We start from the raw sequence: 24,830 nt of genomic DNA, 5'->3' as shown, positions 1-24,830 counted from the left end.
ACTCAACTACAAAATTTTGCAATTCATCAAATAACTCCATTGGATTTTCTAAGAATAGGTACAACTAACTCTTTATTTAAGCATATCTTGAGTTTCCGACGCTATACTTACATTTCTCCTAAAAATCTGGAAAATATTCCTGAGTCTATATTAATTAACTATGAACAAATCAATTATCGAATTTATTTTTCACTTGAAAAACAGTCTTGTTACATTTGTAAAGAACAAGGTCATCTAGCCTCTCAGTGCAAAAAAAATACAAACACTCAAACATCTATCGAAAATTCATCACCTACTGCTCAACCAAATTATATCCAAAATTGCCACCCTATCATAACAGATGCTCAGCCAACTATCCATCCTTCACAATCTTCGCAACAATCCACCAGTCCACAATCAAAAGAAACAACCAATACTTCTCTATTTGATTCAAATCCCATTCAAACACCTATCCAGCCAGATAATGTTGAAATGAATAATCACAGCCAAAATCAACCTCCTACACCCTCTGACACTCAATCGTCTAAACGAGCGGTGTCAGAAATAACGTCTCCTTCAACATCAGTAGACCAGAACCCATTTAAAGAACCTCTGCGTAAATCTAAGAAAGCAAAAACTATTCCTGAAGATAATAAGACTTTAGCAGAAGATCTTATTAAATGCACTAGTTCTTTTTTCCAAGATAATTCTGACAACGGATATTTAACCCAGGAAGAACTAATTGATTTCTTTGAAAATGCATACGGCTCTGCAGATCCTCTCAGCATTGCAAAAACGTATACAGAAGATATCGAAGGACTACTCAATTTTTTAACTAAAATCCATCCAGCATTAACTCCCAAGTATCTGAAAAGTCGCTGTACAAGATTAAAAACTAAGATTAATAAACAGCTATTATTATCCGCTTTCTCTACTGATCACAGTGAATACAGCAGCGACGCCTCTGCTGAAATTTAATACAACATTCAACTGTATACTGCAATGGAACCTAAATGGGTATTACACCCATTTAGAAGAACTTAAATTAATTATAGCTAAGTTTAAACCATCTGTAATATGCCTACAAGAAACCCACTTCAAAGAAGATAACTGTCATAATTTAAGAAACTATACTCCGTATTATAAGAACAGAATAACTGCTAGCCATGCTAGTGGGGGAGTAGTAATATATGTCCATAACTCATTTAATACCGAAGTAATACGTTTAAGAACTGAGTTGGAGGCAACAGCAGTATCTATAAAAGGCCCCCACAAAGTCAATATATGTAATATTTATTTTCCTCCGAACTTAGACCCGTCCATAAAAGAAATAACTGAACTCTTCAATCAAATTCCAGAACCGCGTATTATATTAGGCGATTTTAATGCCCACAATATACTTTGGGGAGGTAAAAAAACAGATTCCTTGGGACGTAAAATCGAACAAATTGTTACAGATTCTAATATGAATATCCTTAACGATGGAAGAATCACAAGGTTCAATATTTCCACCGGCAATGGATCCCCAATAGATTTATCCCTCTGTGACCCTGTCTTACAACCAACTCTGTCGTGGGATGTGACATCCCATTTGCATGGAAGCGATCATTTTCCTATCCTAATTACGAACAATAACCATATCTCCTCATCAATTCCATCCAATAAATGGTGTCTGAAAAATGCAGATTGGTCTCTATATTCCTCTTTAATTTCACAAAAAATTTCTCAGTTGGTTCAGCCCTTTGATACAGACATTGATATTAACTCCAAAGTACTCCATCTCGTACAGTTTTTAACGTCAATAGCTCACGAGTCCATAGGTTATTCAAAATTTCCAAAAAAACGTGCTCCAGTCCCGTGGTGGAATTCCCACTGCGAAGCAGCAATTAAAGAGTCAAAAAAGGCGTTTTATAAATTAAGAAGGCACCCAACTTTAAATAACCAGCTAGAATTCAAAAGATTAAGGGCGTATTGTAGATACACCTTAAAGAAGAGTAAGAGAGAAGCCTGGAAAAATTATGTATCATCTTTAAATTCATCTACCCCGACTTCTGAGGTTTGGCAAATGATAAGCAGAATGTACGGGAAAAAATCATTTAACACCATTCATTACCTAGAACATCATAACCATATTTATTCAACTAAGCAAGAAATAGCCTCCGTACTAGCAAACGTATACCAACAACATAGCAGTGACGAAAATCTATCTACAAGTTTCCTAGCCCATAAAAATAAATTTATTAATGCATGTATAAATCTTGATGACCACAATAATTTACCTCTAAATGCCATATTTACGATGGATGAACTGTTAGAAACTTTAAACAAAGTTAAAGACACTAGCCCAGGGCCTGACAACATCCCTACGACATTTTTAAAAGCTATGCCAACGGAAGGAAAACAATATCTTTTGGATCTTTATAATTTCATTTGGACAAATAATGTTTTCCCCATTGATTGGTACGATTCCATTATTGTACCAGTTCTTAAACAGGGCAAGAATAAATCGGACCCAGAGTCTTACCGACCAATCTCCCTAACATCTAATATGTGCAAAGTACTTGAAAAAATGGCAAGCAACCGACTAATGTGGTACCTAGAAGATCGACAGCTACTTAGCCCTATACAAAGTGGATTTAGAAAGTCCAGATCTACATTAGACAACATAGTGGATATTGAATCTGTAATTCATGAGTCATTTGGATGTGGTCAAGAATGTCTGGCTGTATTTTTTGATATAACGCGTGCATATGATACAATCTGGAGATCAGATATCATAAGAATCCTGTCAAGTTGGTCGATTAAAGGAAATATTATCAAGTTTATTAATAATTTTTTATATAGGCGAAACTTCAAAGTTCGAATAGACAACTTTCTTTCAGACTCTAAAATCCAATTAAACGGTATTCCTCAAGGGTCTACTCTTAGTGTTGCACTTTTCCTTATTGCCATCAATGACATCGCTAAGTCACTTAGCCCATTAGTCAAAGCCCGTCTATTTGCTGATGATCTTGTTATATTCTGTCGTGGTAAAAATATATCAACAATGACGACCCATATACAGCAAGCCATTTACAAACTAGAGAATTGGTCGAATACTACTGGCCTAGAATTTTCACCCACTAAAACGAAAGCAATGATCTTCAGTAAAACTCCAAAGAAACGAGTAAATCCACCGAAACTCTTCCTAAAAAATTTACCAATAAAGTATTCAGAATCGATCAACTTCTTGGGAGTAAAACTGGATAGCCGACTATCTTGGCAAGACCACATCCACTCTCTCCGTCTGTCAGTTCAAAACGGCCTTAACTTAATGAAAAGTATCTCTCATAAACAATGGGGTGCCGATTTCCAAACTCTTATGACTGTATACAAAACCCTAATTCGTTCAAAACTAGATTATGCTGCTGTTGCCTACAACTCAGCCAAAGGTTCACTATTGAAAGTGCTAGACACAGTTCATAATTCAGCAATTAGAATTGCACTGGGAGCACACTACACAAGCTCAGTTGAGTGTATGTATGTTGAATCAGGCGAACCATCCCTTCAACTCAGGAGAGAATACCTTAGCCTCATGTATGCCTTAAGAGTATCAACTAACCCACATGTACCTGTTTATAAAAACACATTTACAGATAGATTTCCATCGACATTTAATTGTGGGAAAAGATTGGATCCTCCGTTTTATCATCGAGTGAGAGCAACGTTACAGAGCTTAGACACAATAATTCCACACACTTACAATACTTTTAAAGTCAGCCAACACATATTACCATGGACAATTGCTCTTCCTGCTTGTAATACAAACCTATCTGCATTCAAGAAAGGTGACACACCAGCAAAAATCTTCAATCAGAGATTATTAGAGATATTAAATGGTTTTAATGATCACATCCATATTTATACCGATGCATCCAGATCTGCAAATGGAGTAGGAGCGGCTTTCACAACAGATAACTATAACAGTTCCTACCAGCTCCCTCCCCAAACCTCCATATTCTCAGCTGAACTCTTTGCTATCCTCCAGTCATTAAAGTTTGTTAACACACATGACATCAAATTCTCAATAATCATTAGCGATTCCCTAAGTGCATTAACGGCCTTGAGGCGGGTATACCCCAAACATCCTATCCTCCTCTTAATTAAGGCGGAACTCTTGATATGCCAACAAAATCAAAGATTAGTTCAGTTCCTCTGGGTACCATCACATTGCGAGATAAGTGGAAATGATAAAGCTGACACATTAGCAAAAAATGCGAGTGAGAATCCCTTAACAGACATCATAACTACTTGCGTTCATACTGATCTAAAGCAATATTTTAAAAACAAGATCATGACAAAATGGCAAACAAACTGGAACGAATCAAACTCTACATTAAGAACAATCAAACAAAGTATATCACCGTCGAAACATCCTACAAAGAGAAGAGACCAAGTGCTCATGTCCAGATTGCGACTTGGTCATACGAAGATCACCCACGACTTTTTACTAAAGAAGGAAGCCCCTCCGATGTGTTATGTGTGTGATAGTGAACTAACAGTGCAACATATAATAATAGACTGTCCCCTCTACGTTATAGAACGGCAACATCAACAGTTACCAACTACAATTAAAGATTGTTTAAGTGAAAGTAATTCATGTAAGACTCTTAATTTTTTACGTACTATAGGACTCATTAACCAAATTTAATATACCTAAATTTTGTAATTTGATGTAAATACAGTTCATTGCTAATAACCCTTGTGGTTGAAGCAAATTGTAAATAAAAAAAAAAAAAAAAGTATGTATTAGAAGGCTGCATTTGTCAGTGTGACACTTTGTGCTATACAAAGTAGTACTTGAAAGTACATGGTCTCTGAGTTTCTGTTTGCCACGTGTGTTGGAAATTAAAATTTATATTAACTATGGAGTGTTTTTGTGTCTATTTTTGAGTGTCAACAGTTTAAATTTTAAGTCGCCAAATCAAAAGTCAAACCATTCAACGGAACATTTTTGGGTAATTTTCGAACATTTTACAAAGTTAGTAAAATACTTGGTCATCAATTCAATGAGGTTCAGTTGCCAGATAATTGTGAAAATTCTATTGAATATCATTCTTCGTGCTATAAGGCTTTGCTTGATTGAAAAACGGTACCTAAATAAATTATTACTAAAATTATATAACGTAATTTTTCTCAACTTTCTACAAATGAAATAATAATGTAATTAATATGTCACATGGCTAGAAATAATTTGCTGCCAAAATAAATCGATTAGTTTAAATTTGAAGTTACGATTGCAATTTATTATGAATTATTGTCAAAAGTGACAGTTTTTCTTAAAGGGAAATGTATTCATAGACATAAGGGTAGACAGGGAATACAGTGCAAAAAGTCGATAGGTGGTCTATCTATCTCTTTTAACCAAGCGATCCCGCGCATGTGGCAGACAAAAATAGCTAGACCACTCAATCCATAATATAATTTGCCTGATCTACTATAAATGTATTACAGTGAGGTATCTAAATGATGTTGAGATAAATCGAAAGATATCGATTGTAATTGATTGCAGGTACTTTTGACATAGAATAATCACCCCTTATTGAAATTTCAAAAATAATTTTTTTAAATTGTCCGAATACAAAATCTACCCCTTATTTTTTTTCCGACAACAGTTATTCTTGGTAAGGAATAATTTACTTAATTAAATTTCGTCTTTGTCGGAAAGCTATTTATCACCAGCATTTTTGTCTATATCTTACCTGTTTAGAATGTCCGACTACGAAAACTTCCCATTAATTTTGTCGGACAGAACTTCCAATTGCTTTTTTAACCTTTCATTAAACTCTCATGCAAAAATCAGACTGCTATTCATCACCAACATAATTCCTGTGATGTGACATGTTCTACGTGTCGGACTCGTTAAAATGCCTAACATTTTTGTCGGACAAACATTTTCTCATATATTACATAACGTTGGCTATCGAATAAACTTAAAAACAACTTGCTATTTTTCACAATCATAAACTTGTCAGGACGACACGTTTATCATGCTCCACAGTTAAAACTTCCCCTGTTCCAGTGTTCCCGTGCATCAAAGTTTGTCCGACTAGACACCGTTAAGCTATTAACAAATTTTCAGCTTGCTATTAATCAACTTTTCTTTCTTACGCGGGATCCAGGTCTAAGAGATGCCAACGACTAAATCCGTTTTTATGATTTTCATGTATGACATGCCAGGCGACCTGTGGGCAAAATTGTTAGTAAATTTATACGAGTTGTAATGGTGTCATGTATAACATGACAACGACCGCAAAGGGTTAAAATTGATTATAAAATGCAGCAAGTTTCGAAAAGCTTGACTTTTATTTCATTTTGTGAACAAGCAAAACTTTTTATCGAGAATTACATATTTCGCTAAAAATACGCTGTATATTCTCCTTTTCATGAACATTTTTCAGTGCGTCACAAATTATAGAAAAAAAGGAAGTCCGTGATAATACACATTTATGACATTTATTCTAACGTGACATTTTAGTTAAATCTGACAGTTGTCAAATTTTATTTTCAATTTGGAATAAAACCAAATCAATTGTGTCTATTGCATTTATAAAATGGTATTTTCTTTCATTTGTATAGTCTTATAAATTGTACAGATTATATTGATAATATTATTATTTTATTTAATAAATAATTCTTTTTTGATTATGGCGCCATCTATCGACAACTAGAATAATCACCGAACTAGAATAATTACCGAAGTATTCCCAGACGTGCCTTTTTTTCTGTCACATACAATTTAATGCGTTAGAGAGAAATCGAAAAACTGTGACGCACTGAAAGATGATCATGAGAAAAAGAATATCAGTACATATTTAATTTATATACATAAGTAGTATTACCTAAAGACGGAATGAGACCAGTTGTTCCATCTCCACCAACTTTTTTCGCCTGCCACCAATTTGGGTCGCGTTGATCCACTATCTGGAGGATATCTCCACGATCAAAGGGAAGGCCTATTTCTTTACAGGGCAGGAGTGTGTCTTCTTGTGGGATGTATTCGTAGAGAGCTCGCATATAGCACTAAAAAATAAAATCATTACAACACATAGAATAAAATAGAACTAAATAAATTCATATTTAAAAATAGTTGAATAGTATAAAAATCTACACGCATCTCTTCATTTCTATTAAATAACCTTCTTCTTGTAGTGCCTGTCCGTTGGCATGGCAATCTGTACTTTGCACACTGTTGCTATGAAAAGATTTGTGGTTGTTGTGTTGAACCACGTATGAAGATTTTTCAGCCAGGAAATCCTTCGCCTTCCTGGTCAGCGTTTTCCTTCTACTTTTCCCTGTAAAATTAGTTGCAGCAGTCCATATCTCTCGCTGTTCCCCAAGTAGCACCGAACGGGTTTATTAAGTCTTTTAACCCGCCGTTACACGCGTCTTCTATTGTGACGTGGTTGCACGCGTATGAGCGTCGCCCTCACCTACATAAATTCGACTTATTTCGAGGAAAAATGAATGTCAACATGTATAAATATAAAATGGGTTGTACTCACATAATCACATATTATAGAAAGTCTCGTAAACCAATTTTTTTTATTAATTTAACAAAACAAAAGTAAAAATAATATAGATCAAAAGCAAGTTTTCTTAATTTTCAATTTCAGCAAGCCACTGAAGAAATTAACGTTCTTTACGCGAATTCATTTTACTAACAATACAAATTAAAATTAACAACTGTTCTGAAGCTATTTCTTTGTGGCATTTTTGTAATTAACTATTAATATTTTATATTTTGATAACGACGTCCGAGGTGGAATTCGAAACGTCAATAAAATCAATTTTTCAAGTTAAATTGTGGCTTATTTCCCAATTAGAATAGGTAAATTTAAAAATGGGTTCTTAACCAGTGGCGCACCTAGAATTTTCCTCTGGGGGAGGGGGGTTTGCTTGGACACCGAAAGTTTTTTGTATTATTTGTGAAAGACAAGTTACATTTTCCTACCTTCTTTTATATATATTTCTATATGCTATAAGTGGGTAGTATAAATAAATCGAATTTATGTTGGAATGGTTCTAACGTCATTTTTTTCTGACTTATGTTATTGCAAAAAAAAATACTCTCTGGGATAAACAATTTGAATAAAATTTAAAAAATTGAATGAATCGCTTTGAAATTTTTATCACATATTAAGCACCAAAGAACCCTCATTTGACAAAAATTTCAAGGCTGTACACTAGTTTTTACAACAGTTACTGCGAAAATAATTTTTTTTGCAATTCCGATTTTTTTTCGCAATTATATTAACAATAAATAAGTATATCAAACTTTGTAATACGTCATTTTAAAGCTTTTTCCATAATCTCGAAGATATTTGTACTAAAAAAATCATAAGTTTCAGTGTTTTCCGTTGATTTGAAAAAAAAAACGGGAAAATGCCATTTTTTGACAGTTAATTGTTGATACATAAAAATGGCCACCAGATCCATTACCCTGGCCTATATAGCCTACTAATTGCTTTTAAGAAAGCAACTTTAAAGACAACTACAAAAATAGCTTTAAGGCATATGTTTTACTGACATAATAGTCTTGAGATCAAGTAGTTTTAATAATAGGTTTTATTAGTCATATTAGGAGAACCTTTAAAACTGCTTTAAAACTAAAAGGTAACAAACAAGAATCTAATAAAACCAAACAGTCCGGAAGTTCTTTATAAAACTGATTAGTTTTAAAGTGAACTGAGAATAAACCATTTTAAAACTACAATAAGACAAATTATCTATTAAGATTAATTAGATACTTTAAAACTAGTGACAAATGCTTAACAGTTTTAAAGTTCTGGCAGTATATCTACTCTACAAGGTAACTTTAAAACCATTACAGTAGAACCCCGCAAATCCGAACTAATTGGGGGGACAGCCTGTTCAGATTCCGAAAAGTTCGGATTATCCGAAAGTTAGCCTAAGAAGCTAACGAAGATGATTTTTAAAAGATTTGGACTGCCACCGATCCCTTTATGAAACTCTATCCGCACGTTTATGCCTCCAATATTCTAAAGCTGAAAAATATTTAGATCACTGAAATATTAAATCGCTAACGCCAGTAGTTTTGTTTCGGCACGGGACATGGGAATTCGGCCATGTAAATGATTCATTTAATTTGTAATCTGGATATTGATTACACAATGTTTCTCATGTTTCTTATCTTTTTCAATGTTTTCGTTCATAGTATACCATGGAAAATGTGTATTATGCACATTCCTTTATTGATTGTGTTTAGTCTAACTCGACGCTTTTATTCACCCATTAGTGTTCCAGTGTTTAATACTGTAGCTAGCATCTTACGTAATTATTTTCTCACATAATAAACATGTTTTTAAATTTATATTTTGAATTTTTTAAAATTTTTTCACTTTCCGTTGGTTCGGATTTGCCGAAAGTTCGGATTTGCCGAAAGTTCGGATTTGCGGGGTTCGGATTTGCGGGGTTCTACTGTATCTTCTTATTTACCACAATAAAACCTTTATAAACCCAAAATAAAACTCAAATGTTTTTCTTGTGCTACTTGGGTCCTCATGATGTGACCGAGGTATTCAATTTTGGCTCTTTTTATTGTGGTTCACAGCTCTTATTCTTTTGGTATTCTTAATAAAACACCCTGATTCACGTGGTCAGTGTAAGCTAACTTCAGGAGTCGACGATAAAGCCACATTTAGAAAGCCTCAATTTTGATTTAACGTGAGTATAGGAAAGATAAAACATCGTAGTAACCTGATTTTTATGGGTATTGATAAATCATGACATTTGAACAACTTAGCCATTTTTTGAAATGCAGATCTTGCTTTCTCTATCCTACATTTCATTTCTAGGGAATGGTCCCAATTGTCATTGACGTTCGTACCAAAATAGGTGTATGTTTTTATTCTATTTGTTGATCGTTCAACTGATTCGTCTAAATTGGTGTTCCTTCTTAGAAATCATCATACACTTTTTTGTCTTAATGTTTATACATGGTGTCCAGAAACTCTACCGACAAACGAAGACATGAGATTCCGCAGAAAATTTTAAGACAATTAAACCAAATTCACATAGTCCGAAAATGCTTCCTATGGGAGCTTGAGGTCCGGAAATCACTGCAAGATACGGATTTTCATTTCTTTAGTAAAGCAATAAACGTTGACTTCAGTCATATTTCTGGTACCTATTACCCGGCCATATTCCTGGTACCTATTAGTGCGCTTAAATATATGTCATTAAATATTTTTGCTATGCGTTGATATACAAATAATAACAGCTAAAAATTATCACCAAACGAACAATTACAATTATTGTTATAAATACCTTACCGTTAGTTTTTTAGTTACTCCATTGTTTCCATTGGCCATAACAATATTTGAATGTGTCACTTCACCGTTTCCGGTATCACTGTGTACTTTGAGGGTCACGTGGTCCTTCGTTTTTGCGATTTCCGTTTGCAAATCTTCGGGGGTAGCTACTGGAGTTCCGTTAACCTCCAAAATAATGTCTCCGACGTGTAAAAGGCCTTGTTTTTCGATCATACCACCTTCAATTATTCGCGCTATTGTTAGATTTCCGTTTTCATCAACTTGCACCTGAAAATAAAAAATGTGATTATTATTCCAATAGAACTATGTGTTTTTTTTTTCGATAATATCATTTTTTTTCTTTAAAATATTCACCAATATGTTGCTATTGTCAATGAAGGAATAATAATTTCTCAAAAAAAGGTAAATAAAAAAACAATATGCAGATATATTTTTTATGTGTTATTTGCCTTTATCTATATACTTATTGGATTTCCCTTATTGTTACTATTGTTACTACTATTACTAATTTTAGTGGGGAAGTAATGCGACTTATTGGCCTATCAGTGCTATTGTGTCCACCTTTTCTTGTCTTCTCTGACGGTTTCTAAGAAATCAGAATAGCCACATAGTCAGGCGCGGATCTAGAAATTCATAATAGGGGGGGCAGACTTACCTCAACAGTGATGGCACAGCTACCGATTATTCGGTAGATATACCGAATACCTGTCAAATCTACCGATCTACCCTATTCTCCTTTTTTTCTACAGAAAAATCAAAATTTTTAATTTTCAAAATAATCTGCCGATTTTTTTTTCTGGCGGATAGATTTGGCAGTCGGTCTTGACGGTCCAGTTAGCTGGGGCTCAGTCGATCGACAAGTTTAGTGGTGGATTTGCGATTTGCGGTCGCTGGTTCGAGCCTCAGCTAGGTCATGAAATTTATAAAAGGCCAACGCCGTAGTATAAAACTCAATAGAGTCTACGGCTTGGTCTGGAATAAACTGGCGTCTGATCGGCCTATGGAGGAGCGGTACGGGAAGGGATAAGGGCTTCCGGCTTGGTGATACTCCTCCATAGATCCCTACCGAAGGGCGTTGACGCCTAAGAACGGTGTATACATAGATTTGGCAACAGAGTTTAGTCAATTTTCAAGAATTCTTGAATTGCTTTTACTAGCTTGTGACACAATATGCGAACCAGCAGATACGGATTTACCGATATCAATTTTATGACCAGTTCTTTATGATTTTGCGAGTAAAATGTATCTACCTGAATCTTAATAGTGAATACTGAAGGATTGTGGCTTATTTTGATATAGAAGATTATTTAAAAAACCCTTATTTTTGCAGTAATTTATAAATGTTAATAACTTATAACTATTATTTATTATAACAAAATTGTTTAACTTGTTTAAACAATTATACAGCTTTCAAACAAGAATATTTGTATTTTGAACGTTAATAGGTACACGTGTGGTAAGTTTTTTTTAAAAGTCTACCACAGGAAAAATATGCAGTTTTATTTTATGATAAATAAATTAATTCCTTATAACAAAACTAAAGCATCCTTGATATTTAGTATTGCGTTAGTTAGAAGGCTCTTCTCAAGTTACTTTGGATTAAAAAAAAAATGAAGAAAATTGCTCTATAATACCTAGAAAGCCGAGAAAATACATTTTTTTACGGTATACCGATTTTGAACTTTGAATGATTTTTATGATGAATGGTGATTATTGATCATTATATATGATGATGATTGTAGTTTATTTTTGAATACTCGTACCTAAAGTATCATTTTTTTGCAATGTGATAGCAAAAGAAGCAAAAAATGAAATCTACCGAAATTTGACGATTTCTACCGAAAAAATAGGAGCAGTCTCCCGATAATCCCAGATACCTACGGTAACAAAACGGATTGATAGACAAATCACGACTATTAATCTCACTGGTCGTTCTTTACCATAAAAATTAACCTTCCTACCATCAATGGCTAGGTACGCATGGATTATCTAGTAAAATACAAATTTTTATATCTTTAGTGTATCGCAGAAACGTGACTTTTCATGAGATAAGGTTTATACCCAGTGTAATGTATTTGCATTTTAAAATATCATTTTTGTTATTCTTTGAATTGAGAAAAATATTTCCGTTGTTTATGGTTCCATCGGTACCCAAACAAATGCGCCTGCAGATTATTTTTCAGAGAAGGGTGTTTTATTAGATTTTATGTCTTCTTTCAGTTCTTTGGAAGCGGTTGTACTGATGGCTTAAAGTTTAGAATTAACAGAAAAAGAAAATAAGTAATAAAAAATACTTATATAAAAATAAAAATACAAAATAGACTAAATACAATAGGGGGGTCCATGGACCCGTTGACCCCCCCCCCTGTATCCGCGCCAGCACATAGTCTTTTCTGCTTGAATATGCTTTTATAACACTGCATTAACCAACGAAAGGATATTCTCCGATTATGAAAAACATTTGACAAAGCAAAACACGACGCAATGATAAAAATAATAAAAAAGACATAATATTTACCCGGAACCTTTATTGCAACCAAAAGCACGAGTGAGGCTGAACAAGTCAACCAACACAAGAATTTGATATTTTAACGGGCACGACAGGGGTGTATTTTTTCTCCTATACCGTTCAACCTCTATGTGGAGAATGTTTTTTTTTTTGTAGATGCACTAGAAAGCTCCTGAGTGTGGTATACGAGCCCCTTCCCATATCAGTTGGCCCAATGTAGATTGAAACGAAAATCCAATTTTATAGAACAAAAACAAAAGTCAAGCATACCTAAACTTTGAAAGTTTTAATTCATCTATAATTTTTGGATTTCCAGAAGTATACAAAATATGTTTTAAATTAATAAAAACGATTAATTAAATAAAATAACACTAAATTAAAAAAACGTAAACAATATCTAATTTTAACAAAACAAATGTCGAAGTGTACAACTGAGTGAATCCGTTTTATTTTTAATTAAATCCAAAATTCTTCGAGGCATAGCTTTTACAAAGTTCTGGCAGCACTCTGATTAAATTAATCCCATATTTCTTGCAAGTTTTTCTTCAATTCTTTGACGGACCTGGCAGGATGTTTCCCCAATATCTTTTTTGTTTCGCGCCAGAAAGAGGCGCGAAAGTTTCTCTCGGGGACAAGTCGGGACTGTTAGAAACGTATTCCAGAAGTGGTATATCATGGTCTCCAATCCAGTTTAAACTCTTTTTTGAGGTATGGCAACCTACGCCATCCCGTTGGAAGACAACATCTTTCGCTGATTTTAACTTGTTGAAATGACTTTTTTCACAATTGTTAAGCGATTATTTAAAACCTTCAAATATTATTTGTCCGTATTTAAATGCAGATGCGACATGCTGCCCCAGACTATGATAAACGTAGGAAATTTGACTTTTCTGTTAAGACCGTAAGGCTGAAAATATTTATTTTTGCTGCGAATAACTCAACTCCGACTGTCTCCAACTCGAATCCAACATATACTTCAAATCTGGATCATCATTCCATTGTACTGCATCCCACAGTGAATTTGTCCAACCTCAATGCTCTTTTGACCATTTTAACCTATTTTTCTTGTGTTGTAACGTTAAGACTGGATTTTCATTAGTCTGAGATAAAATGAAAATTTACCAAAATAATTCGTATTGACTTTTTTAACTTTATCCATTAATTTGTAAGTAGCAAATCTTAATTTGTGGGCGTCTCGGTGACATGTTGATCTAGAAACGTGTCTTCCAACCAGGTTACTCTACAAAACATTTAAATCTAGATAAGTTGCACGTCGATTTTTCACTATAATGCGTCTTAATTTCCTTCGATCTGTTTCGTTTATTTTATTTTATTTTATCCTACATTTATAGGTTTTGTGATGACAAACCTGAGGTTTTGTATCTCCTAACTATATTTCTGACACTATACTATCACAATTGAAACATATTTGCTATTGCCGAATTGGATTTTCCAGAATTAAAAAATCTATTGAGGATTGAACAAAATTTGTTCTCATCATTTAATGTTCTCATCCATAACTTTACCGCCACTCATTCCCATCGATAACTTTATCTTCACAAACGGTAGCAGGCTTTATAATATCACAAATTATATTTTACATTAATTGACAATTGTTTTGATATAAATTTTCCAGATATATTGTCTATAAGTTTTCCTGATTTTAACATAATTATGAAAAAATCAATGTATGTTGATGTAAGTGAACCAAAAGCCATGATTTATCGATTTTTTTTTTATTATTATTTGAAATAAATAAAACAAACATAAGGGTAATGTTTTCAATAAATATTAATAAAAGATGCAATAATAATTAATATGGGAACTTATTATCATTTGTTTTTGGCAATCGCCATAAACTGCAAATTCCCAAGGTGGGCCAACTGAAATGGGAAGGAGCTCGTAAAGGTCAATGGATACCCGATGAATAAAATTTCGTTACGCTGATGACACCGGAATAATCACAGATAACGAACAGGATATGCAATTGCTAATTGTTAACCCTCCGTTACTCGCACACGGTGTATGAGACCGGTCCTCTAAATAACTTCCTATAACTCTGATTGTAGTGGAGATTTTGAATTGCTGCTGCATATACCTCTTCAGTCATCAGTCAATTGTGGGTGAAGGCCACGTGCAATGTAAAAAAGAGTATTGTACTTTTATTATTAGGCAACATGGTGATGTACACCGCGTGTGAGTATTTGTGAACAATTTTTTTGTTTAAATCAGACGTCGATAGTTTTAATTAGTAAGGTACTTTTAGATAGTTTTCTTATTTTCAATGTTTATATATTTGTTTATATATTTGTTTATTTATATTTAAATATGAATTAAGAGAAGGAGAAGCAAAGATTATTAAAATTATTTGAGGAAGTATCGACTGACGAGGAAACGTATGAAGAAGATGATGAACAAAGTTACTTTTGATTAAAATAATATAATGTTGACTCAAACGCATATCTACAAAATTATATTATATTCATTAAATAATAGAATTGCACACAATTTTGCAAAAAAAAATTTAAATATTGCTGACCCATATTTTTGGACCCGGTCTTTTGCACCGTGCGCTAGTATTCGTTAAATAAAGTAAATAATGAAGGAGAAACATACGACTTTAAAACTCAGCCTACTAAGAGAGGAGTAGGTCGCAAACAAATGTCGTGGACATGGAATACAAAGAACAGAACAGACATAAATAAGACTGGTGAGCTATGTCATGCCTCGAAGGATAGACGTCTGGCCTTAAGATAATTCACCGACGCACTATAGGGGCACGGCACTCTAAGAAGATAGAGGTCTCATCCTCTACACTATACACCTTCTTCTTAACGTGCCTTATTAAGTTCCCTTGACGTTGGCGATTAACATGGCGAAACTGTCTCTGTCTCGAGCTATTCTAAATAGGTGTTCTGCTTTCTTTATTCCTGTCCACTCCCGGATATTCTTCAACCAAGAGGCCTGCTTTCTACCAATTCCTCTGCGTCCTTCGATTTTACCCATCATAATAAGTTGAAAAATATTATACCGGTCTCCCCTTACTACGTGTCCAAAATAGGCCATCTTTCTATATTTGATGTAATCAAGCAGCTCGCGGGTAGCATTTGCTCTCTTAAGGACTGCCACATTTGTCAGCATAGCCGTCCATGGTATTTTCAGAATACGTCTGTGCAGCCACATTTCAAAGGGCTCCAAACGGTTAATGGTGGATATTTTTAATGTCCATGCTTCGACACCATACAAGAGGACTGACCAAATGTAGCATTTAATCATGCGCTTTCGAAGTTGAAGTTGCAAGGTATCATTACAGAAGAATGACCTCATTTTTAAAAATGTCGTGCGGGCTATCTCGATTCTACATTTTATCTCTTTATCTGGATCTAGTTGTTCAGTGATATGGCAACCAAGATATTTAAAACTGGGTACTCTTTGAATTATATGACCATCAAATAAACGTGAATCTTGATGGGCCAAACAGCTAAATACCATGTATTTTGTTTTTGAACAGTTTATATTTAGGCCAAAGTCTCTTCCCACTGTGTCAATGGCATTTAAAAGGTGTTGTAATCCATTCATATCATCACTTAAAATAACTGTATCGTCTGCATATCGGATTGTATTTATCAGAATTCCATTAACCTTCACACCCCATTCCAAATTATGCAGCGCTTCCTTAAATATTCTATCTGAATACAAATTGAACAACAGTGGGGACAGTATACAACCCTGTCTGACACCTCTTTGTATTTTGCATATTTCTGTTGATTTTCCATTTATGCATGCTGTCGCTGTTTGACGCCAGTATAATTTTTCTATGATTCGCACATCTTGACTATCAACTCCTTTATCCTTTAATATTTTAATTAATTTGTGATGTTGTACTCGATCAAAGGCCTTCTCATAGTCAATAAATACAGCAAAGACGTCTTTCCTTTGATCTCGGCATTTCTGCAATAACACATTTAGTCCATTTCTGAAGCCAAATTATGTTTCATCCTGGTCTTCTTCACATTTATCTCTGATTCTACTGTGGATGATACGTAGAAAGATTTTCAAGGTGTGGCTTATAAGGCTTATCATTCTATAGTCGCTACAGTTTTTCGGACGTTGTTTATTTGGTAGGGTTATGAATTCGGACTTTAACCAATCACCAGTCGAATAAACATCATTGAAAAGTTTGACTAGTATTCCAATGTTTTCCTCATTTATGAGCTTTAACATTTCTGTAGGTATGTTGTCGGGACCAACGGCTTTCTTGTTTTTTGCCAATTTTATAGCATGTTGTATTTCTGATTTTAGTATTTCTGGTCCTTCACCTTCATCTAAAGTGTCCAGTTCTTCGGGTCTATCATCATTATACAGTTCATTTATATAATTATACCAGGTAGTTCGAATTTCGTGTTCGTCTATTATCATTTTTCCCGACGAATCGGTTATAGTATGTGGAGTTTTCTTATAATAAAGACCAGCTACTTCTCTAACTTTTTTAAACATATTAAACGTATCATGTTTTTCATTCAACTTTTCTAATTCCTTGCATTTATCCTCCATCCATTTTTCTTTAGCTACCCTTATTTTTTGTTTAATTAGTTTCTGTTTTTCTTTGTATTCTGTTTTGTTATCTTTCAGTTTTCTTCTCTGCTCCATCAATTCCAGGATTTCATCAGTCATCCATTGTTGCTTTTTGTGCCTCTGCATCGTTGTTGTATATTTTTCCGTTACTTTCCAGGTAAGATCTTTAAACGTGTTCCATATTTCTGTATTGTTTTCATTTGTTGAATTCTTTAGCTGATTATTCAGGTCATTTTCTATTAGCGTTTTGTTGGATGTTGCTATATGTAATTTTGGTGTTTTGGGGCTTTCTTCGACTTTTTTGAGCTTCATTTGGATGTCAGCTATTAGAGGGTTATGGTCTGAACCGATATCTGCACCAGGATATGTCGTTGATCTCTTGACACCATTCTTAAATCTCTTGTTTACTAGAATATAATCTATCTGATTTCTAATTATATGAAGTGAGTTATCTCCTGGTCCCTTCCATGTATATAATCTTCTTTTGTGTAATTTGAACCATGTATTTGCGATTATCATGTCATGTTCTTGACAGAACTGGTATAATCTATCGCCTCTTTCATTGCTCTCCCCTAGTCCATATTCACCTACCAGGTCAGATCTTCGTCCTTGACCAATTTTCGCGTTAAAATCTCCAATAATATATGTGATTTCGTTCCTTTTTAGATTGTTAAGTGTCTGTTTTAATTGACTATAGAATGATTCAACATCATTGTCATATTTCTTTTCTGAAGTAGGGGCATATAACTGGATAACATTGACATTAAATGGTTTACTATTTAATTGGAGTATCGCTAGTCTGTCGTTTACAGGTACAAAATTTTTTACATATTTCTTGAATTTAGATGTTATAAATATGTTAACTCCATTCCTATGATGTACGTCATCTTCTACACTTCCAGAATAGTATAGTGTGCCTTCATTTTGTTCACATGTTCCCGCTCCAGGCCAGCGGAGCTCACTTATGCCCATTATATCAATTTTTAAGCGTTTAACCTCTTGAACTAAGTTACTGAGCTTGCCTGCTGCATAGAGGCTTTTAACATTCCATGTGCCTAATCTGATTGTACTGCTAGACATTTTTAAAGTTGTCGTACTTTTTAAATTGTAGGGGTTTCGTGTGGTGACGACCGGGAAGGCCCTACAGTCTGGTGCGGACCCTTCCCTGCCGGATCTTGGTTTCCGAGATCCATGATCAGTAATACTCTGATTATGTTTGGATTGCGCCATGTTAACTTTACTCGGGAGAAATAATTGGAGTGGTTTCCCGTTGCCTTCCCCAATGATTTTTCTGGCGCATTAGGTTTACTCCTGTGGGTTGGATAATCGGCAAGGATTTTTGGATATTTGGTAGGAAACTTGGATCGGGACATGACCTCCCCTATTTGGGTTTGGGGGATAGCCATGGCTTGCGTGAGCAGGGTCGCGTCCCTGAAATAGATCTGACTTACACCGGGATCGTATAAGTGTATCTATCCGCTACTACCTCTACACCACAGAATCAAAATTCTGCTACATCAACTACCGCTTTCTCAGTCGACAATGGTTTGTAAGTATGCCTATTAAAATACGTAATCATTTTTTGTTTAAATTAGGTAAAGCAATATTTAAATCATTTACGGTTACAGTACCCTTCATTTTTATTGCCTCATTCCTTGTGTCTTCCCACTGTTTTGGATTTTTTCGATCTACTTCCATATTCCTGACTCCGCAAAAAGGTTTCGGTTGCATAATTGGTGTTTTGGCCCTTATTTTGGCAAATTTGTCGGCAATTTCTTTTTCCTAACACTCCGTATATCCTCAAATCCATGGAAGGGTAACTAAAATTCTCTTGCTTAGTTCATTCCTATACCACTTTAGAGCTGATCATATATGATTTTATTAATTTGTTGGATAGTTGACTAATGGGCGCATCTACCAATATCGCGATTTCAGCTTGAAAGATGCTTGGCGTTTTCCCAGAATGTTTAGTTCTAGTCCTAGTGTACCACTTGATAGCATTCTTATTTAGCTTTATCCCAAAAGTTTTTGCATCCTAACTTTGTAGTAAATTCTTTTACAAAATTACAATTCTTTACCATGTCGTCTGAAGCCATGCTCAGTATCGACTTGCATCCAAAGTTGAATCGACAAGTGGTCTAATGGTTCCTTTATTGTTCATCTTATTATTTTTGTTTTCACCCTTTGCATTAAAGGAAACCTTCATGGTTTCAGTCTATTTTCTAATTTTCTTCTATTAATTCCTGTTAACACTACATCATCAATATGCATTAAGCACAAAGGAATGTAAATTTGTAATTTTCTTTTTAACCGATGCAGACTAACGAGAATAAAGGACCAAGTCCTGATGGGATCCTAGTTTAACATTAAACTTATCTGTCTCTCCTGCTTTATACCTCTCATAATCTTCAAATACAGAAAATGTCTTCCTCATTCAATGCCTAGCAGAAAACCTGTTGATAGTGCGATAATTTAATACGGTAGTTTCCGCAAATCTAAAATACTCAAAGTACACTTAATACTGCAAGGAATACGGAATGTCTCTTGACCAAACCACAAATTTATAACCATCTAAGACCAATTTACATTAAAAATTCATGACCAGATATTGAATAAGAAAAATTATACGTAGATACATGAATAAATAAAATCCTATTCAGTTTTAAGCTTGCTAGTGATTATTATTTTTATGATACATTCATTTGAAAAGCTACTGAGATAGTGCTGTCGCCAGGGGAGTACAACGGCCTCCTTTATTTAGATGTACTTACCCAAGTTTTTTTTTGTATTTTGACCCTTAGAACATGAATTTTTGGGTAACAATTGGTCCGGATGTCGATAAGATTGTTATAAACAAAAAAGTTGCAAAATTACAAAAAAGCGATTTTTTGCATTTTTGGGTCATTCTAAGTAAAAAATGTTATTACAGGTTTTTTCGTAGGATGCATAGTTTTCGAGATAATATAGTTTTCTCTCATTTAAAATCTAACGAGTAGGTATGGTTTGTTAAACAGTAAATGGTTGAGTTCAATTAGTGCGGTCGTAAATATTATTAAATTTATCTGACCTGGCCCATTGTTAAGACCCACCCGGAGCGATAAGCCACCGAGGTAGACAGAGTTGGTCTTTTGCAATTAACACTGACTAGACGGTACTCCCATAATAAAGCCTGAAATACATTTTACCTGAAACCGGGCCTTTTATACTATTATCGGTTAATCCAGGATGTTTATAGTGGTAACTAATTGAACTCAACCATTTACTGTTAAACATACCATAAAAGTGCAAGCCCCCGCAAACAGGCAATTTCTACGTAGCATGCATAAAACACATGCATTGGGCACGCGTCAAAACGCTCAAACACTAATTGTTGGTAGCTTTGTTTAACAATAAAAGAATTAATTTTTATCAATGCAAATAAAATCAAAACCGGTACAATGTGACTTGAACTTTCAAATACTGTAAGCAGAATTGCTATTTTATTTTTTAATCAAAAGTTATTCGGGTTCAAAAATTGCAATTTTTCGATTTAAAAGTTCAACCGCGTTTATCTCGAAAACTATGCATCCTACGAAAAAACTTGTATTAAAGACATTTGTTGCTTAGAATGACCCTTAAAATACAATAAAATATTTTGTTTTGCGCAAAATCGCTTTTTCGTAATATTGCAAGTTTTTTGTTTATAACAATCTTATCGACATCCGGACCAACTGTTACCAAAAAAATTCGTGTTCTATGGGTCAAAATACATATAAAAATTTTTGGGTAAGTTCATCTAAATAAAGAAGGCCGTTGTACCGCCCCTAACGACAGCACTAAGAGGTCCGATTTCAATTTCAGAACCATCTAAACATAAATCACACCACTAACTGTGATTTATAATAAAGCATGGAATATTACAACAATCCCACCTTTTAGCAGGTGGGATTTAGCAGCAATCTCATGGAAATCCCACCTTTTAGCAGCACTTTTGGATGTCAGTAAAACATTGATAAGGACTGGCACACAATCCTACATAGCAAATAAATATTTCATAGTAAAATTGCGCAAATTGCTACCTGCATAAAATCAAAGCAAGGATATTGCAAGAAAGTTTATTCGAACCTATTCTAAATATGATGACAAGATTACATCCAATAGCAACGCATAATATGTTATAGGCCTGGATCACGCGTACCAAAAAAAGTTGATTAATAGCAAGCTGAAAATTTGTTAATACCTTAACGGTGTCTAGTCGGACAAACTTTGATGTACGGGAACACTGGAACAGGGGAAGTTTTAATTGTGGAACAGGTTACAGGTTTCGAACGTCATACTACGAAAACGTCCCATGTATTTTGTCGGACAGAACTTCCAATTGATTTGTTACCATTCCATTTAACTCTCATGCAAAAATCAGACTGCTATTTACCATCAATATAATTCCCGTCGTTGTTCTGAAGCTACTTATTTGTGGCATTTTTGTAATTAACTATTCTAAATGGGAAATAAGCCGCAATTTAATTTAAAAAAAGTAATAATAAAAATTTTTGAGAGAAAACTAAATGTAAGACCAAATACTTACGATGTCGGGATAGTATCACGAGGTTTTTTCCTGGTTTTTCCTCGTGATTTACTATGGAATCTCTAGCGCGAGAATTTTACTGTCACCGTTGCACGTGGTTGTCTTTTTAAAGACAAATCACATGCTATGTTTTTTTGTGATGGATATTCTTGAGTTAAAATTGATTTCATGTAATCGAATGAACTAACTTTCAATAAAGTCGTCCCATGAACGCAACTCACAAATATTGGCAATATCATTTTAAAGTCTTTTACTTTAAAATGTATAAAATATAATATGTCTTAATTGCCGATATAAATGAGTCAGATTAAATGAAATTATTTTAAGAATTTTTTACTAAGCAACAACATTTTTGTTTAATTTATTAATATTTTGTATTTTGACAACGACGTCCGATCTGAACATCGAAACGCATGGACCGCGTTTGTTGCTACCTGTTGATCGTTACTGTGTGATCTTAATAAAATCATTTTTTTAATTAAATTGTGGCTTATTTCCAATTTAGAATAGTTAATAATTCCTGTCATTTGGCATGTTCTACGTGTCGAACTTTTTAAAATGCTTAAAATATTTTTCGGACAAACATTTTTTCATATTATATAAAGTTTGCTATTGAATAAACTTAAAAACAACCTGCTAGTTTTCACAATCATAAACTTGTCAGGATGGCACGTTCCACAATTAAAATTACGTTTCACAATTAAAACTTCCCATGTTCCAGTGTTCCCATACCTACATCAAAGTTTGTCCAACTAGACACCGTTAAACTATTAACAAATTTTCAGCTTGCTATTAATCAACTTTTTTTGTACGGGGGATCCAGGCCTATTACTTCTAGAGACAGCACAGCAATACTCAGTGGCGGATCTGGAAATTCGCCCCCCCCCCTTAACACGGTCCAAAATTAAGGAAAAAAATTGTTACAACATAAAAATATATTAGCTGACATGAAACTTGGACCACAGACAGACAAATTCAACCCAATAAACAAAATAATGAGGCTAATTAAGGGAACCTAAAGCATGTACGTTATTATGGGTCCCGGTGAATTCGTAACTATTTTAATCCCCCATCCTAATTACAGGCCAATTGGTAACTCTGGCTCTCAGGTAATTTTTCGGTAACTAATCAACTACGGGTGAATTCGTAACTAAATAAAGGTATAGTCTTTTAGATTTGAAATAAACATATGGAAAATATCGTTGCTTTTAAATTATCAGATGGATTTAAATAATTTATCGTTGCTAAACATCTAAATATTGAATTTACAATTACTTGATAAAAACCAAGCTCGTGTAGAGGTATACTTGATGGAAATAATATTTATAACACGTGTTAATGAAACACTATAATATTGTTTCAATTATTTTATTAAGATATTTCAACTTTTGCTATTTTTTATAGGTACATATAATACAAACATAATGTTTTTAAGAAAATCAAGAAACAGTCGGTGTAGATTTAAGGTATTAGATTTAATCAATGGTTTCGAATTCACCTGAAGAACGTTTCGAGTTGGCAGGTCAGGTAAAAGAAAAGTTACGAATTGGCCGGTGTACATTTTTATTTGAAAATATTTTGTCATTAAAAGTTACGAGTTGGCGCGTGTCCGTTATTATTTATGTCTTTTATGTAGTTTGGGTTTATTTTTTAATGTCTTTTGGTTGGTGTTTCATTGAAAGTTTCCCCCCTAAGAATTTCCCTTCCCAAGGTAAATGTTTAGATCCGCCACTGAGCAATACTGTAATATTTGAATAATTTATCGTTTTTACTCTTTTATTTTAAAATTGGCCATAAATTGTTACCTAATAACATCCGTAATATTTCTCTCCTTTGAAAGTAGAGAGAATGGAGAAAGGCTAAATCCGATTCCAAATGCAAGGGGGCGAAGACAGAAAAAAATAGTTAACATAAAATCAGATAGAATTTATAATGGTACTCCAGAAAACTGGTAATAAAAAATAGAGCTAGAGTATTGAGGTGATGTACTGTTATATTATGAAGTTGACGCCTGGATGCAACTGAAAAAATACGTGCTAGCTTTGAAATGTGGTCTTATCGAAGAGTGTGGAAAATATGGACTCAACACGGAAAGAAACACCAAATAAGGGAAAAAGACAGTTTATGTTTCCTTTCTATTCAGAGGCGATGCACTATCTCCAGACAGCTGTTTCTGTCTTACGACGTCATCGGTGGAGCTGCATGCATGCCTCTGAAGCAAAACGAGACCAAACTGCCTTATTTATTTGGAATTTTAAAGATCCTTTCAAATCCACTTTGGGACGCAATCAGCGACACCTCTTAAATAACAGCGAAAAGTCTCAGATACAGATTTCACCATTATGATAAAAATTAAAATAGTAAAAATTATTTAAATCCGAAAACTTTTGTTGTTGGGACTTCTTTCTGGTACATCCTTAATCTGTGACTTTTACAATTAATAAGACAACAGACGACGAATAAAGAAAGCGAAAAGGACTCTACGATATGCAGTATAATTCAGCTTTCATTCGTCTAGGAAAAAACGGTCCGAAAGAAAGTCACTAGTACTGAAATCTGAGTAAAGATTAGTGTTGCCCAAAATCGGTCTTGGTCTTGTTCTTGCGTTTTTGCAAGACCAAGACCAAGACCGCCTAATTTGAGCAAGACCAAGACCAAGACTTACCGTGCAAGATTTGAGCAAGAACAAGACTAAGCCTGCAAGACTCTTGCGTCTTGCAGTTGGAACTGAGGGTCGTTTTAGAGAGTATATTATATATATATATATATATATATATATATATATACATATATATATATATATATATATATATATATATATATATATATATATATATATATATAATGTTCTTGAACTCCTAAGTGGAGC

At 34.1% G+C, this 24,830-nt stretch overlaps 1 protein-coding gene across 4 annotated transcripts in view; it reads right to left on the bottom strand.

Annotated features, from left to right (window-relative positions):
* Positions 1-24,830, bottom strand: part of LOC114343861 (protein PALS2) — a 358,522-nt gene that overhangs the window by 60,933 nt on the left and 272,759 nt on the right. For all 4 annotated transcript variants that reach the window (XM_028294710.2, XM_028294702.2, XM_028294725.2 and 1 more), the window contains 2 exons: positions 10,314-10,580; positions 6,861-7,041 (listed from right to left, as the gene is read on the bottom strand). In XM_028294710.2, coding sequence (XP_028150511.1) covers positions 6,861-7,041; positions 10,314-10,580 — 448 coding nt within the window. The remainder of the gene's footprint in view (positions 1-6,860; positions 7,042-10,313; positions 10,581-24,830) is intronic.

The sequence above is a fragment of the Diabrotica virgifera genome, chromosome 2 (genome assembly GCF_917563875.1).
Source record: "Diabrotica virgifera virgifera chromosome 2, PGI_DIABVI_V3a".
In the NCBI taxonomy this organism is placed as follows: domain Eukaryota; kingdom Metazoa; phylum Arthropoda; class Insecta; order Coleoptera; family Chrysomelidae; genus Diabrotica; species Diabrotica virgifera.
This window is presented reverse-complemented; position numbering and strand designations above follow the sequence as displayed.